We start from the raw sequence: 18,612 nt of genomic DNA, 5'->3' as shown, positions 1-18,612 counted from the left end.
AAATCAGGAGACATAAACATTATTATGCACTAGTCTTGATCTTATAACGCAGTTTTAGTTTTTTTACACTCGCTGCAGCACATTCACATTACATCCAGCTTTTTCCAGATAAAGAACTTTTAATGGAGCAGCTCAGTTATAACACAATCGATTTGAATCCACATTTTACCATTTAGTGTTTGCTTCTGTCAGAGATCACAGAGATAACCTTGTTTTCCCATGCATTTGCACTTACCATACTGTATAGGTTAGTGTGTTGTATAGACCAATCCAGTGACCAGTTTGTGTCTTCCACTGTTTTTCAGTGCCACTATCACTATGGTGGCAAATCTCAGTGACAGTGTCTACTGCTGTCTGCTGCCAGTGACAGCAGCAAGGGTAGTTGGATCGACAATAGCAGGGACTGGCCCCTAATTACTTTATGTATGTAATGCTGACTTTGTGAAAGTAAGGCTAACCTTGGTACATGCTTATATTTCACAATAATGCTACAGTTGGTTGCCTGAGTTGGTTTATTCTGTGACCATTGCTTCCACTCATTAACATTAGCAAAGCATTTTTAACCTAGCTGATGTAACTGTGCTGCTCTCACAGTCCCTTTCAGGCTGAGTAACTGCTACTTGTTAAGCTATGTAGGCAGATGCAAACTAAGGATACAACTAAATATAGTACTCTTATCAACAAATTAACAAATTCTATTAATATTCTTCATCTACTTCTTACAAACGCTGATCCTCTAACAGGGGTACACTTGAGCTTTCCATGAAAAGTAAATTAATGGTACCCTCTTAGAGTAGTTGACCTTTGGTACTTTATTTGTCTATAAAATCTGTTGTATGTTTCAGTGCATATATTTTTAAGATAAATACCTTAACAGGTTTCTTGCGTGATGACTCAGCCTCATTGTTTTCGGCCTCCTCATGCTCCTTGCTACCTTGGGGCAGGTTAGAATAGTTGGCCAGGCTACTGAGAAGAGATGACACCATGGGGCTGGTGTCCATCTCCTCCTGCAGAAAAACAAGTAGACAGGAAGGTTGCAATCAGCATTTTAGCCAATATTATTAACAATCTCAGTCAAACAAGTGAACTCTAAAAAATTACCAATCACTTAGTGACTGTTTCCATAGATCACTGCAGATAAGAAGCCATTTAATTTACTTGCAATCCTCTTTTGTGGATTTCAGCTCATTTGAAACAAAAACAAGTGTGTACACCATAAACCCCCTTTTCCTGTTCAATCTAGAAATCCCGCTGAGAAGAGATTGTAAATACATCTGTGCAGAGCGGAGGCAAATTGCCTCATTGAGGTTCAATCCTGCACCACTCTGAGATTTTCTTGCTTTAACCTGAGGTTCCCACATGCCCTTCACGCAGTAATTACCCTCATTAATCGATGTCAGAGCCCCTATTCAATCACTGAATTGTGAAAATGAGTGTATCCCGCTTCTTACCATCACACCTGATTGTGTGTGTTAACAAAATCAAAGTGTGCATGCGCGTATGTGTGTGTATGCAGAGTATTGCATTATACCTCAAACAAGGCCATGTTCTTGCGATCATATTGCTGAGTCTTCTCTGTGGCAGCATCACTGCTGTTGATGAAGGGGCTGCTTTCCTTGGGGTTACTGTCTCCTGGAAGAAACAAACACACACATCTACTTTTAGAGTGGTCTGAAATAAAGCAGAGGACAAAGAGCGTGTTAGGGGAGAGGATAATGCACAAGTCAGATAAAAGATTCCTGATGTCAAAGGAACCACTTTAGTAACAACTAAAAGTAACAACTTTTAAAAATAGGTAGACTTTTGGAATAATTACTTTTTTATTGTTAAAATAAAGAAAAACACACAGAATGCTCAAAACAGAGAACGTCTGATAAAGAAAAGCTTGCCATCTCCTTGAAGCAGTCAGAAATGCTGAGAAAGCGAAGCATACCTAATGGACTGTGTATTGACAATATGTGAAGTGCTATGTATTCCATATGGCCATAGGAAGAAGACAACCTGGACGTGTCAATCAGTTTTTTCACCTCACTGAAAAACAACATCACAACTCTGAAAGCCAACACAAAGAAAGGGTCTACAACCCGGCAGCTTTTCATACCCTGAACAAAAAAAAACTGACTTGTAGAATCAGCCTGATAGTGACAGCTCGCTGAAGGCAACATGACTCTATCGAAAAGCATCTGTCTACGAGTTCACAGGCCCAGAAATAGGGCCAGAACAAACAAATCCTCGAAACAAAGTGTAGTGAGAGGGAAGCATCCAGCTCTTTGCACATTCATTGATTCTCATTATCCGAGATCAAGAAGTTCATTGATTTCTAATTGACATTTGAAAATTCAGTACACCTCAGGCAGTGTTCAATCTATTTTCCCCTTTATACCGTGAACAACTGCTTCCTATAAAACACTTTCGTGACATCTTTCTCACATGCAGCAGGATTTTATTTTAAGGACCAGAATCTTTTTGTCATAATTAAATCTTTTCGGGGCGACCGTGGCTCAGGGGGTTGGGAAGCGTATCTGCAACCGGAAGGTCGCCGGTTTGATCCCCGGGCTCTCTGTCCTGGTCGTTGTGTCCTTGGGCAAGACACTTTACCCTACCGCCTACTGGTGTTGGCCAGAGGGGCCGATGGCGCGATATGGCAGCCTCGCCTCTGTCAGTCTGCCCCAGGGCAGCTGTGGCTACAACAGTAGCTTGCCTCCACCAGTGTGTGAATGTGAGAGTGAATGAATAGTGGCATTGTAAAGCGCTTTGGGTGCCTTGAAAAGCGCTATATGAAATCCAATCCATTATTATTAATTATGTTGCTGATTTAAACTTTTCTGGGTGTAATTTCAACTGACTGTTTATTGTATGATATGGTACAGATAGAAGAAATACTATTTTCTGTGCATACAATTTTAACACCTTAAGTGTGACTTCACGTTAGATACAGTGGACACTTTAGTAGCTACACCTTTTATTATAAGCTTAAGACCCACTTTTAGCTTCAGAACTGCCAAAATTCTTAATATTGTCAATTGTACAAGGTGCTGGAAACATTTTTCAGATATTTTGGTCCATGCTGACATGATAATATCACTGAGCTGTTGCAGATTTGTCAGCTGCACATCCATGATATGAATCTCCTGTTCTACCACATCCCAAAGGTGCTCTTTTCCATTGTGATCTGGTGACTGCAGAGTGCAGTGAACTCATTGTTATGTTAGGGAAACCAGTTTTAGGTGGTCTGAGCTTGCTGGAAGCAGCCATCAGAAAATCAGTACAATGTGGTCTTTTGTTATTTAGTTTTTTTTTTAATCTATTTTTATTCTGTTTTAAGATGCTTCTCTGTTGATATCGTTTTTTAATTGTGTTATTATTGTTCGTGATTTTTATCTCTGTAAAAGGAGCCATATAATAAAAAAAATGTTAGTTCCTTACCTACAGGGGTCAAAAAGGGATGGACATGGTCAGCAACAACACAGTGTGCACTGTGGTAATCATCATGAAAAATGACAAAACCAAAGCTACCAGTCAAACTTCCAATGGATCAAGACAGACGGGGAACAGGACCGTCTTGGTCTGGTGATAAGAAACCTTTGCTGCTGCAAAATGGACCAGACATAAGGACTTTATTGCAGTAAGCAGAGTCACACCAATTGACTCTCCAGACTGATGTGCATACACATTTAAGTAAATACACACACAGTTACACATATATACAAACTTTCTTCATGTATACAGGACATTGATCAGGACTCAATGAGGGGATCAATAAAGACGGGACTTGCATAAAGATGGGCACAGGCATCAATTAATTCTTATCAGTGTCGCTCGCTACAATGTACCACTCTCCTTCTACTATTCAAATGAAATGAAAGTTACTAAAATCCTGTGTGGACCCATAAATCAATCCAAACACAGCTACTCAACAGAGATGTGTAAAAGATTGATGACTGCAATATATCAATCAAACCTTTGAATGTCACCAACACTGCAGAGTGACATTTTCTTTCAGAAGGGATAAACCTTCCAGACGGTTACTTGTAATGGCGTTAGCACAGTTACCCCCATCCTACATCTTCATGAAAATTCAAGGTGTCTGTTTACATTATGCATTATGAGATTTAGTGCTCTAACCTTTGATTTGGCTAAGTACTTGAAATGCTTGGTCACCAGAAATTTGCACTTCTCTAGAAAAATAATTGCATTCACAACCATTTTATACATAAAGTACAATGAAGGTCTGAGTGGTGAAGGTAGTGCAGAGTGAGCCATCTTATTCGCGCCTTCCCCTTCGAGCATCTCTTGAGGGAGACAGCAGATTGCTCTCCCTCTGGCTCTCGGTCCTGTCTTGGACTGCGAGACCGAGTTATTTATAGCCAAGATGCCGCAGCCATGTGCCATGACGTTGGGGCACCGCTAACAGCCGGCACACTGTTCTAACAGAGATGGAGCACTAGACAGGGACACTGAGAAAAGGGGCCATGCATGAAGATTTGGAGCATAAAAAGAGCACAGGGAGGTTAACACAAAGAGATGGAAAGCGAGAGAATAAGAGTACTGATGAGAAGATGAAGAGAGACACAGATAGATGGGGCGAGAGTAAACAGTGACAAGGAGAGAGCGATACAGGCTCAGACAAGACAAAGACGAGGCAGCCAAATCTGAAATGGGAACCCGCAGAGAGAGAAAGAGAAATGCAAAAAGAGGGACACTCACGTCTGCTGCTGCAAAATGTAAAAGCTTCTGCAGCACTAAAGGTTCAGCTCACTTTGACCTCCAGGTTAAAACATACACTATGGTTAAAAGGAGGCCGGAGCATCTAGCAGAGGGTTTTCAGAGCATGTGGATTATTTTGTTGGTTTATTTTCACTTTGTCAGAGCGAATCAGGATGATACAGTGTTGTGCCTCGCTTGAGATAAAACAAAATGAGTCCTCTTGTGCCCAGCAGAGATTAGACAAACATCTACAAACACACATATACACAATACACAGTCCGACTAATACACGGATGAATCTGTCTGTTCGTCGCCCATCTCAACATCAAACTTGCTTGGTATGTTGCTGGGTAAGTGCAGTATTGAGTTTGACGTTGGGGGACTTCTCTCTGTTGCTAGGCAACATCATCAACTGGCAACCTCATAATGATGTCACAGTTCAGATAACATATTTTATAAACCTCCTCTGCCTGCGGCATCTACCTTTGCTCATGCTAACGTGGCTGTGACAGCAGGGGATGCTTCCAAATGCTTCTGTTTTCTATTCAAATTTAATTTAGCGCTGAAACGCTTTTGGCTTTTACAGTACATTCATTTGCTACTTTTTCCATTTTTTTCATCATTAAAAAAAGATTTTAAAATTATGTTGAAAATATGGAGCCAGAAATTTCTCCACAATCCACTGCACAATATAGACAGTAAATAACTGATGTGACGGCTTTAAATGGTGCTCACACCATATCTGAACTGGAAAGAGATTTTTTGTATTTTGCACCTTCCAGTTTGAATGAGGGCAACAAATACTGGTACTGGAGACAAATGTGAATCAAATGTGAATTTTCCCCATCCAAGGGATAATTTACTGAAACAGATCTTCTCTTTCATTTTCCCTTGAACAGCTTTATCTTTGTCTAAATCCCCTCCTCCCCCTTGCTGATAGACATGACAAGTGTTTTTTTTTTATATTAATTTATCTATTTTTATTGTAGGTAACTGTATGCATACTGTAAAGGCATGTCTTGTTTTTTTATTGACAGAAATCTGTAGTTCCATTTATTCCTGATAATCTGATTTAAAAAAATTCAATGTATATTTCGCTTCATTAAACAGAAACCAAATCAATACAGTGAGTTAAAAAAATACTATGTTTTTATCTGACTTGGAGTAAAACTCATCTAGAGGTACCCAAAATGTATCTTTGCAGGAAAAACCCCAATATGATGATTATGAAAGTTTGGATGCACAGTGTAAGTTTGTAAATGGGACACTGTCTGTTATGTTAAATTGTAATTTTTCCAGTCTTACATATCTGCAGTTTGTGCTTATGCTATTTGCAAAGACATATTTTGATTTCAAAGAACTAACTCCTATAATCACTGAACCTTCACTGGCATTCTGAAATAAACAACACCAGAAATGAGACAGTGGACAGTGGAAAAGGAAGCTGTAGCTGCAAATACAGTCTGGTTTATAATGCCGCTCTGAGTCAGTATGATCAAATGCTACTTGTCAGATGAGGAATGAAAGAGCGATGGTGAATCATGAGTCAAACAGCTGGAGTCAGGTGATGGGAGCGTGAATCAACGTCTCAGCCTGAAAGCCATGTTCCATTTTCTGATGTAAACCACACGACACAATCCTTCAGGTTTCTCACAACTATAATTTATCATTATACAAACTTACTCCTGTGGATAATGGAAAAATGATGAGGGTAAATCTCAGAAATCAAACTTTAAGAGCTCGTTATTATAGATAATAGTAAGGAAGTGACTCTGACGGCTTAAAGCACATACACACCCAAAAATTCAAACAAAAAAAAGGGACACACACACACATACACACACACATACACACAGAGTTGTACATCTGTGGGCTAATGTGCCCATAACAGCCCTTCTAATGTATCATTTCTCTCTACATGCCTCATTTCTCCTCATCGTCTAATAATTAAAACTCCATCATCAAAAGAATGATGGAAACTATTTTTTGGGAAGAATGACAGTTCCCAAAAGAGTTTTGCTCTGACCGCATCCACAAGCAGCTTATCCTTCCTCAGTCTGATGGGATCAATTCAACAATGGCTCTCACTATCAAAGTCTTTCTTATCTGTGGTCAAAATCCAGAGCCTTTTGCTCACTGAGCATGTGATCATACTCTTTTTTTTTTTTTTTTTTTTTTGTCTGTCCCATTTGGTTCTTAAGCCGTCAGAATTGTTGTCTGAAGACCAACAAGGATACCAAATGGATTTATTTTGCCAAATGGATCATCATGGCATTGCCGTACTGGTCCATTTGATCAAACTTTGTTGTTATTATTTATTTTATTTTCAGTTGTTACAGATGGGACAGACATGACGGGGGGATAGGAAAGGGAGAAAGAAAGAGAGGAAGGAAAAGAAAAACAGAAGGGAAAAGGGACAGTGAGAAAGGGCACTTACAAAGACAAAGAGAAAGAGAAAGAAAAAAAAAAAATCTCCTGGATCACCTGTTGAGAGAAAAAGAAGAGAAGACAAGCAAAAAAAACCAAACAAAAACAAAGCAACATACTAAACACAACACCATCACGTTAATCTAGCTGAGTGTGAACAGCAGTAAATACTAAATATTGAAAGTTGTTGTGCAGCACGCAGGACAGACAGCGCACAATGTGCTTTGAAGTAGCAGCTAAGAAAGGTGTAGTTTATGTCTACGAACAGTGAACACCCGTGTGCACACCTGTGTGGATCAACGCGCTTGTATACAAAAGGTTTCCCCATGTAACGGTCTGCTAGAGGGTGTGGAGGCCCATAGCCCCGTCCCCCAGGGCATGAAGCAGGCATGGAGGAGATCCAGGCTCCAGACATCCAGAGGGCCCAGAGTGCGAGAGCCCAAGGAGTACCACCGGAGGGGCATCCGTGCCACCTTCCTGGGAAGGGCTGAGGAGATCCCCAGACGAGGGGGTCACCCAGTAGCCACGGAGCAGAAGCCAGAGGGGGCTGCACCGGCGTGCCCGCCGGCTCTGCCGGCAGCCAGCTGTGCCAGAGTGAACCGAGTTGCAGGCCCCGAGGCCGGAGGCCCGAGGGCCCCCTTTGCCCCGGAAGAGGCCTGACCGAGCGACAGGCACCGGGCCCCGCCAAGTAGCCACCGGGAGTGAGCCGGTGCATACCTGAGCGCCCAGCCCCGGACACCAAGAACCACCAATGCACCAACCCCTGAGGGCATCAGTTACCAGCAGGGAGTGTGGTGAGGGGAGATAGGCCTCCACACTTGGAGGGCCTGGGAGTACCCAGGGAGGTGGAGTCTAAGACCCGACCTGACATATAGACACAGACAAACAGGCACACACAGACACAAACATGCTTTCCCACCCTCATGCACACATATACAAACACTCAGCACTCACCCAACGTAGGGATAGACATACATAGACATGTACACACAATCATACTCCCCAAACATACTCTATGCCCTGGGTCCAGGTACCCTCGCCCCCAGAGGGGGAAACGGCACCCAGACCCAAGAGATGTGACCCTTTCCCCCGGGGTGGAGGCAAGCAGACCGCCCCAGGCTCCGCAGCAGCAGGGAGGCCAATCGGACAGCCAACACCTCCTCCCAGCCCCCCGCCCCGATGGCTAGTAGAGAACGGGGGTGTGTGAAGACCCTATACCTCCCTCCTCCCGCTCATGTGTAGTGTTGCTGCGTGTTGTTCTAAAGTGCATTTAAAACAAGGGAGGGCATGGTGCTGCTGCCAGAGAGAATGATGGAAACTATTTTTTGGGAAGAATGACAGTTCCCAAAAGAGTTTTGCTCTGACCGCATCCACAAGCAGCTTATCCTTCCTCAGTCTGATGGGATCAATTCAACAATGGCTCTCACTATCAAAGTCTTTCTTATCTGTGGTCAAAATCCAGAGCCTTTTGCTCACTGAGCATGTGATCATACTCTAAATCCTCTGCAAAATAAAAACACTGAACCTTCTTTTATGTACTTTTCTTATAGATTTTTCCTCTTATTTTCTTATTTGTTAGCATAGCAAACTCGTACCTTATTTACTAATATGACCATCAATGCGATTTACTTTTTAACAGAATTGTTTTACATGTTCGTAGCTATTTCAAAACAACATTATGTAGAGCAAGGCCGCTATCTTCAGGTTGCTGTACATTACATAGCCTCATCATTAAGTAATTTTGGGCATTGCCAAATTCGGTGACAATAGCTTGACTCAAATTCTGATCATGACAGTCAGACGTCAATTATGGTGTTCCACAGGGTTCAGTGCTAGGACCAATTCTGTTTACATTATACATGCTTCCCTTAGGCAGCATCATTAGAAGACATAGCATAAATTTTCACTGCTATACAGATGACACGCAGCTCTATCCATGAAGCCAGGTAACACACACCAATTAGTTAAACTGCAGGAATGTCTTAAAGACATAAAGACCTGGATGGCCGCTAACTTTCTGCTTCTTAATTCAGATAAAACTGAGGTTATTGTACTCGGCCCTGAAAATCTTAGAAATATGGTATCTAAGCAGATTCTTACTCTGGATGGCATTACCTTGGCCTCCAGTAATGCTGTGAGGAACCTTGGAGTCATTTTTGACCAGGATATGTCCTTCAACACACATATTAAACAAATATGTAAGACTGCTTTCTTCCATTTGTGCAACATCTCTAAAATTAGAAATATCCTGTCGCTTAGTGACGCTGAAAAACTAGTTCATGCATTTATTACTTCCAGGCTGGACTACTGTAATTCTTTATTATCAGGATGTCCTGAAAACTCGCTGAAAAACCTTCAGCTAATCCAAAATGCTGCAGCAAGAGTACTGACAGGGACTAGAAAGAGAGAGAGCATATTTCTCCTGTTTTGGCTTCCCTTCATTGGCTTCCTGTTAAATCCAGAATTGAATTCAAAATCCTGCTCCTCACATACAAGGTCTTAAATAATCAGGCCCCATCTTATCTTAATGACCTTGTAGTACCATATCACCCTATTAGAGCACTTCGCTCTTGCACTGCAGGCCTACTTGTTGTTCCTAGAGTATTTAAAAGTAGAATGGGAGGCAGAGCCTTCAGTTTTCAGGCCCCTCTTCTGTGGAACCAGCTTCCAGTTTGGATTCGGGAGACAGACACTATCTCTACTTTCAAGATTAGGCTTAAAACTTTCCTTTTTGCTAAAGCATATAGTTAGGGCTGGACCAGGTGACCCTGAATCCTCCTTTAGTTATGCTGCAATAGACGTAGGCTGCCGGGGATTCCCATGATGCATTGAGTTTTTCCTTTCCAGTCACCTTTCTCACTCACTATGTGTTAATAGACCTCTCTGCATCGAATCATATCTGTTATTAATCTCTGTCTCTCTTCCACAGCATGTCTTTATCCTGTTTTCCTTCTCTCACCCCAACCAGTCACAGCAGATGGCCCCGCCCCTCCCTGAGCCTGGTTCTGCCAGAGGTTTCTTCCTGTTAAAAGGGAGTTTTTCCTTCCCACTGTCGCCAAAGTGCTTGCTCATAGGGGGTCATATGATTGTTGGGTTTTTCTCTGTACCTATGAAGCGCCTTGAGGCGACTTTTGTTGTGATTTGGCGCTATATAAATAAAATTGAATTGAATTGAATTGAACTGAACTGAAATTGAATTGAATTGAATTGAATTGACAGGCTGTTGAAGAATTATTGACTTTATAGAAAACACTTATTGATTTTTTATATAATTTATCGGAAAATAATTTCAGGTCATACGGTGTTGGTTGAAATAGCAAGCTCTGGAAAATATTGATGAGCATTTTTTGTTTACTTACATTTTTGATGTTTAATTGAGAACTGATGATTTTCATCATTTGTGGATATAGAGTATTAGACGACTACTTTCATGCCCTAATAGATATTCACAAATGCTTTGTTTTGCCTGATCAATAATCAGTTACAAAGCAGGCAGGTCAGCAGGTGAGACACTGGAATGAATAGATTATCAGGGTTAATCCAGTCCATTAGAGATTTGTTTACACATTTACCGTCGGAGAGACAGACTTCATCACTTGTATTGCAATATGAGAGCACCATCCCACTGGTTTATATTCAATAAGGACTCTCTGTTTTCTGTTGTCTGCAAGGATGAGCTACACACAGAGAAGTTAGGACAATTCTACTGTTTGAGTGTAAATATAACTTGGTGCAAATGAGTGGAAGTCTGGTCCACTGCTCTGATTCGGACAATACAATTCTCCAACAGATCTTTGAACAGAGCCACAGAGGACTGCTCAGTGAGCGCTATTTGACTTTGCTTTATTGATCCTCCTTGTATGGTGTTGAGGTGGCGACAGTCACAGTTACTACTCCCTCTCCCTCTCACTTAGAGTGCGTGTTGTTCTCCCTCTCTCTAACTGCTCTGTGTTAAGCTGCCATACTGCTCTTTCTCTCTGAGGACCAACTTCAGGGGGAAAAGCCAAAGAGCTGGATGTTGATTCTGGAGGAGCTGACTCAACAGAGGCTCTGGGAACACTTGTTGAATTGGTGTGTGCATCTGAATGGGCAAGTGTGTGTATATGTGATAGTGGGGTCTAAGCCAAGCATATGCACTAACTACTGTTGTACAGCAGCAGAAGAGCAGCATCTCAAATTAATCTTAGTCTGGGCTGGACTGCAGCCATTATATGTGAAAATAAGGACACACACTACCCCGGTGCTGTTGAAAAATGAGGCTTTTTACACACATCCAAAAACGTATTCACAGCTACTGCATGTATGAAAGTAAACATAGACCATCCTTTTGGCAGTCAATCTGACTCACAGCCGAATAAACAGTGAGTACATGTGCTTGCACAGACATTTAATTTGCATCCAGAGTGAAACGCTTCATCCAGTGGAAGAGTGAGGGATTCAAATGGAATTAGTCGGTTGGAAACAACCAATTAAAAAAAAAAGAGGAAAAAAAAGGAAAGAGGAGTTGGATTTTCTGGCTGGGTTCCCTGCTATTGTTCCTTGGTGGTTCGCCAAATCCAAGCGGGTCATGAGTTCACTCACTGATTCTCTTGTCTTCTCTGAATGTCACTACAGTAAGGCATTAATTCGTGTCTGGCAGTCAGCGATATGTCTCTCTCTCTCTCTCTCTTGCTTGCTGATAGAGCGGGTGGATACTGGGTGGAGTCAGGTGAAGGATTAAGGTCACTTTAATCTAAATTCCAGTCAAATCAGGATTGACAGTGATTTAACATGTACCCAAACACACACATGTGCAATTCTGTATGAAAATTACAAGTTTGTCTAAAAATGACCCAAAAAAGGCTTAAAGCAGTTTTTAGCATAAAGCAGAGGCACGCTGACTCGTAAAAAAATAGACAACAGATTTAAACCAAAGCGAATCTATTCATACTTCAGTCAGCCTTGCCTTTTTAACATTTTTTTTTACATATTAATATATCCAAATATTTATAATTTATGCAACATGTAAGTGCAAGTTTTGTATTGAGATAAAGTTTTCAGTTAATATTTTTGTTGAACCAACTGGTATTTGGGGGCTTTTTTGCCTTCATTTACAGTGTAGTAGTGAAGATAGACATAAGAGAAAGAGCAGAGGAAGACACCAAGCAGAGGGCCGCAGGTCGGTCTTGATCCCGGGTCATTGCACTCCAGCCGCCTGTTTAACCGCTGCGCCACACTAGTGTTTCTGCTGCTGTGGGCATTACTTTACTAGGAGACAGTAAAATGAAGTTTACATACTCAGATTTCAAAATTTTATTATAGTTGTTTATTTTTTGTTTTTATTCCATTATAGCTTCTTTTTTACTGGGTTTGTTTTCACTTTTCATTATTTTCAGTGTATTTATTCATGCATTTTGCATCTATGTGGCTGTTATTAAAAAAATATTTAAGAAATAAAGTTGGTCTGGTACATCCATCTATAATTGGACCTAACCATTTAACTCACTAATTAAACTGCTCCTGCCTTTGTTTTATTTAATTTAATTATTTATTTATTTATTTCCCGTCCCGCTATGGAAAAATGGGATGATCCCAAATTTGATCATTTTTATGGAATCACTAATATGGACTACTAATTTATAACATGATAATAGGATTTAAATTCATATGGATGAAATATAACAATCGATTATAATACTTAAAACAGTTAAAGACCTTTACACGGGCTGATTGATTAATTTATTTAAATCCCAACAGGCACTTATTTGCAAATACCACGCTTGCCAGGTCACAATGTAATTATTGATCGTCTCTTTTTCCCACTGCAGAGATGGCAGGGAGAATCACCAAGATACCTTTTTTAAAAAGAAAAAACAAAAAACTGCATTTACAAATGCATTAGACATTTTCATAAGTGCAAACATAATGTTCATATGAATAAATAGCAGCAGCATATGGTTACATGACCACATTTGCCCACACACACTGTCATAAATAGATATTCTCTTACTCTCCTCCCTCCGATCATGACTCCAGCACCACATCAGAGACACACCAGCCTTGTATAACTGGATCTCATGCTCTGTATTTTCTCTCTGTGTCTCCCACTCTCCCCTTGGTGCCTTTATTCTTCTCTCTTCCTGCTGCATCGCTCCTCTGTGATGCATTTTATGGTCATATGCATGTAAGGAACACAACTGTGGAAATCTACAGTAAAATTACTCTGTTTCCTCACTGTGCTGCAGGACAGCACCGGTGCCCTGATCAGTATTCAGTCTGGTGCCTCAGCTCTGTATGAATTTTAATGCAGCACTGCCTCGCAGGGTACGACTTTGACACAGTCACTTCTTTTCAGCCCCTCAACATCTCCACTAGAGATCCTCGCGCCTGATTGGCTCCTAAACCGATGGTAGCTGATTGGCTACGAGCGTAGAGAGGCAGGAGGATGCCTGAGCATGTACATGAGAGCGTATAGCAGCTTTTAGCGTGTTGACCGGGCCTCTTGCGCATGTCACTGTCGATGTCTGATGATGAATGGGTGAATCTAGTCCAATTTCCCCCCGCTGCTGCTGCTTCCCCCGTAGCTGTGCACGTCAGGATTAATTTTTGTTAAATGGCAGGCCCCTGCAATGCCTTCCCTAAAGAACCTTCTTTATCTGGAATCATGCAAAGGAGGTGATTGTACACAGGAGGAGACTGACAGTCAAATGCAACTAAGCCTTCCCTGCCTTCTTTACTTGCTAATCTCTGCAATGACTGGTCGACGAAAGGGATATCTTGACAAGAGGAGGATACGCAGATGTTCCCGGGAGGTGACACTTGCCAGACTCAACTGTGAAATGATGCAGAGAAAATGCAGAATGAAACTATTTTTTACACTGTAAATCTTACTTAATGCTACTTTCACAAAAATCTTATCGTTCAGTGACAGAATTCAATTTATTCCTCCTCTTCTGTCTTCTCATTATCATAGCATAGCTCTCAATAATCTCTAGCCTTAATATTAAACAGATAAGAGTCTCCTCCCATTTGACACAAAAACACAGATTACAAAACATTTCAGGACCCTTGTTGAAGTGTCTTGAATTTCTATACATCAGATAGCAGGAAATGGAAAGCTGGCAAGCACAAAGGCAGTCACTTCTACAGTGTGAAATCAATTTAGATAATAGATTTGTGGGTTTAAACATAGCCACGACAGTTCTGTCGGACATCGCATTTTGTCGGGACAAAAGCATTATGGCTTTCCATTTTTTAGCCTTTAAGTAGCATGAAGTGGGAGCCAAGCACAGCAGCTGTAAAGTCCCTTGGCCAAAAGTCACAGCTAATTATTCCATTTACATTTGTTGCCATTTTCTCTATATTCAGAGAAGAAAAACAAACATAAGTGTACTCCACACTAAAGTTTTAATTACCCATCGAAGTTTGTGTGAGTGTTTTAGGTTCTGAACTCAAACCTTCTGTTCCTGTTCATTAACTTCTTTTCTTGTCCATGAGCTGTTAAGTTTGTTCACTTGAAAAGAAAGTATCAGTCAGGGTTCACCTGGTATGAGGGGCACTAGTCATGTAAAGCCAGCCACACTGAGTCCCGGGTGGAGCCTGCCTGTCCAACTTCCTCAGGTGGTAGACTGGCTATGGAAGAACACCTTGTGTCATGTTAGTCAACTGCATGCCTCCTGCATGCATTAAACTGGCTGTGGGAGAAGCTTTAGCTAGCTGCCTATTGCTGCTGTAATTGGTGAGCGATGGAGCCTCACTGGGCGGCAGGGATGAAGCAAAGAGATGAAAAAAAGGATCGAGTGGGAGGAGAGTTGAGGTTGGGTAGGATTACACCGTGGTGAGGTAATTGGTTGAGGGGCAAAGGTGTCTCACACCTGCTATCTATTACTTTTTTGAGCATAGCGTAGCCAGAAGAAAGACACAGGAGCAAAAGCAGATGGGAGTGGAAAGGGAAAAGGATGTGGAAGGATGGGAGGCATGATAGCAGCTGGGAGATTGACATTTTTTCATGAGGTCATGGATTAAAAATTCACCCCAACTTATCACATGCCAGGAAACCAATTTAACTTGGAAACATAATTTCCTTCTGGGTGCTCTGGTGCCAGGTCTGGATTTGGAGCCAAGCGCTATCACACTTTTATTACATTTTGGCACATTTTTGGACAAGAGGGTTCAGTAGCCTGAGACAGGATGAGAGAGGTATCTTTCTTGGCTGAGTCATAGCATGAGAGAGAGCGAGAGAAAGAGAGGGAGAACAGAACAGAGAGTGGGTTGGGAATGCAATAGCCTGCAGCAAAGCCTTGTACAGTAGATGGCAGGGATAGTTTATGTGATCGCTAGGTCTGATGGAAGGTGACAGGGCTATCATCTTGCCAAATCTGCAGCTCTAAGGCTCTCTGATGAAATGCTGGAAGTGTGAATCAGGGTGCAAATTAACACCTGAATGTCCAACTCCTCCCCTGGCAGTGGCCACGTTCTCCATCCCTCCCCACCTTCACTTGCAAGTCAGAGAGGAAGCAATCTATCCAAAGCCCAGAGGACAACAGAGGGAGGGCACGTCCTTCTCTCCTCTCTCAGCACCTCTGCTCATTAATTTCATTCTCTGGTCTGCTCCTCTCCTCTCAGGTGTGATAGTGCATCCCTGTGGCCTCTTCTCAAGTATCTCCATCCCACTTCTATCTTTTGTGCCCTTTTTCTCACCTCTCAAGTCTTCTCTGCAAAACTCTGTCTCTCCTCCAGAAAAATAACAAAGTCAGCAGGCCAGGCTGCAGACAGAGAAGAACATCCTAACATACTGGGGCAAAAATAAAATAAAGTGTAAATAAAGACAGCATAATAACGACGGTGTTCAGAGGTAAAAGATGAAATTAAAGGGAAACTGGACAAGGATGAAAAAGTAATCAGAATTGTTTATGATAAAGTAGAGTTGGAATGTACTTCCTCATATCTGTGATCCCTACTTGGTGAGTAGAAACATGAAAAGGAAAATACACTTCGAGTCACACAACTCTCAATTTACAAACCTGTCAAATTAGAATAATATAGAAATTATGTAGAAATTGCTGAAATATGATATTTTCCAACCATTTTGTTGGAAAATATAGAAGTAATACTAAAGTGAATATGTTTGAAATAAAGAGAAAATTCTCTTTTAAAAAAATATTGTATAAATAATGTAAGGTCAAGTTGTACCTTTGAGGACACCTAAATTAAGCATAATGTTAATTTGTTAGGTCTACATGTCCTTATTTATGCAGTTTGTAACCATCATGCTGGCTGCTTAATAATTCAAATCAACCAAACAGCATGAAACTTTGGCTCACGCTACTGGGAAAACTTCCACAACCCCAGATGGTTTGTCTGCCTCTGCTGGCCTCTAAGCTCTTCTTCTCCAACTGAGCAAAACTCAAGCCAATGCAGTGGTGCCGCTCAGGGCTGCTGTCGCAATCTTTGCAAAAGGAAACACTTTCTAAAGATTTCAAAAGAATATTTTATAACTACCTGACAGCAGCAGACTGGAGCTAAAACATCTTTATACATTTCTGATACACCACAATTAGTACTGCGGTGCTGATTTGCCTGCCAACAGCACATCATCGCAGCGCTACATGAGAAGAAACAGAAAGAGAGACTTATTATGTAACACAGCCAGAAATAACAGCAACGAAGCACTCCACCATGCTCTGAAAATCAGATAAAGCTAGAATGATGGGGTGTATGGCAGCACACATTCAGCTTATTCGCAAGGAAACAACATCGGGGGTCATAAAACTCATAGAGACTACTCTATCACACTCCTGTTCAGGCATACAGCACTTTCAGTTTGCCCCAGTCAACAATCATTAGGCCATATATTATAGTCCTGGGTTGCTTAGGCACTGTTTTCACACAATTAACATGACTTAAACCTTAGTGTTTGACCTCTATGCTTTAACCTTTAACCCAGTTTATTGTAATGAATGCCTAACTTCTATAGTATGTGTTCTGTCTGTTAGACCTGGACCTGAGTTTCATATAACAAAAATCTCACTCAACCAACCATGTTTTCAATTCTAAATATGCTTTACTTCAGTTAAGCTTGTAGAGTGGTCTTTTGCCACTGAAGGGCGGTTAAATAAACAATAAACATGTATAGGACATGTCTATTCATGTCTATTCATTTGCTTTACACTAAATGTGACCATAATTTTAAAAAATGATCATCACGCTGCATTACATAACACTTTAAACTAGCAACTGAGAATGCAGGCTCATTAGGAAAGTATTTACTGAAGTCCCAAAACATGATTCCCTGCTGCAGGTCATATACAAAAGAATGCATGTTTAAGGTATTTCCATACTGACTTCACTTTTTAGACCCACAACCTACGCTATACGGACAAAAGTACTGGGCCACCTACACATTACACCTACAGGAGCTACTTGGTCATGGTAACCCAGCTATTGAGTCAGCAAAGCGTTGGCAACTTTTATGCACTGTATGCCTCAGCACTCAGCGACCTTTACGTGGCTGCTGAGTTGCTGCAATTCCTAAACACTTCCACTTTGCAATAACACCACTTATAGTTGATCGCGGACTATCTAAAAGGGAAGTGATTTCACCAGCTAGCTTGTTGCAATGGTGGCGCCATTGTTTTACAACCGTTTGTTAACTGTTTGTGGACTGCTTGGCTCTATACATCTGTGGCAACACCTGAAAAATATTTTAGCCCATAGCCTGTATGTCCATCTTTTATGTGCAGTCTATGGTAACAATGGCATATTATTAGCATTCATTTGTATTAGCATTAAACACAAGCTCTTCAGCTTCTAAATGCTTCATTATGTTCATCAGCTTGATGTCAACTTTGTCAAAGAGTTCAACAGTACTAAACAAAACCAATTTTAAAGTGAGTAATAGTACTAAAGTAAATCAAAACAATGAGCTGGAAGGTAATAAACCCCACTGTAACCACTGTAAGAGATTCAGTGTGAGTTTGTCACATCATTCTTTGTGCATTTGTTATTACAAATACACAAAGTTACAGCAGCTTTAAGTTCAACTACACTTTGTAAAACTTAAAGTCCTGCCTCAGCACAATATACCTGACATTTTAGAAGAAATATAAAGTAAGGGAAAGTGAAGGAGCAAGGTGGGAGCAAGAGATCATCCATAATGAGTTGGGTTTATTGCCTATCAACTTCAACGACTGAAGTAATAGGGGGAAGTCAGACTGCAGACTGCAAAAGGCAGACAGAGAAACGGACACGGACAGAAGGACCGAGCCACACACAAAAAGACAAGAGGCTTTTTCTTGAGCCTGGCCCAGGCAGATAAGGCTAAAGCATTTAGGGATTTATCTGGTGCCTCGGCACAGGTGCATTACCTGGATGGCTGAGTGCAGTCACAGTTATTTGCTGGTAGTATGTGAAACATAGCATTTCTATGCTCATTTGTCCGTTTATTTGTGTGTCTGTTTGTCTGCCCAGAGATCCACTGCAAGGCTGAGGCTCAGCTTG

At 41.3% G+C, this 18,612-nt stretch overlaps 1 protein-coding gene across 3 annotated transcripts in view; it reads right to left on the bottom strand.

The window, feature by feature from the left end:
* The window catches only part of slc12a5a (solute carrier family 12 member 5a), a 176,100-nt gene that overhangs the window by 54,038 nt on the left and 103,450 nt on the right, over positions 1 to 18,612 (bottom strand). For all 3 annotated transcript variants that reach the window (XM_005458386.4, XM_003453678.5, XM_005458387.4), the window contains exons 2-3: positions 1,532 to 1,632; positions 870 to 1,007 (exon numbers count right to left, since the gene is read on the bottom strand). In XM_005458386.4, the coding sequence (XP_005458443.1) occupies positions 870 to 1,007; positions 1,532 to 1,632 (239 nt within the window). The remainder of the gene's footprint in view (positions 1 to 869; positions 1,008 to 1,531; positions 1,633 to 18,612) is intronic.

Source organism: Oreochromis niloticus, linkage group LG5 (assembly GCF_001858045.2).
Source record: "Oreochromis niloticus isolate F11D_XX linkage group LG5, O_niloticus_UMD_NMBU, whole genome shotgun sequence".
Taxonomy (NCBI): domain Eukaryota; kingdom Metazoa; phylum Chordata; class Actinopteri; order Cichliformes; family Cichlidae; genus Oreochromis; species Oreochromis niloticus.
This window is presented reverse-complemented; position numbering and strand designations above follow the sequence as displayed.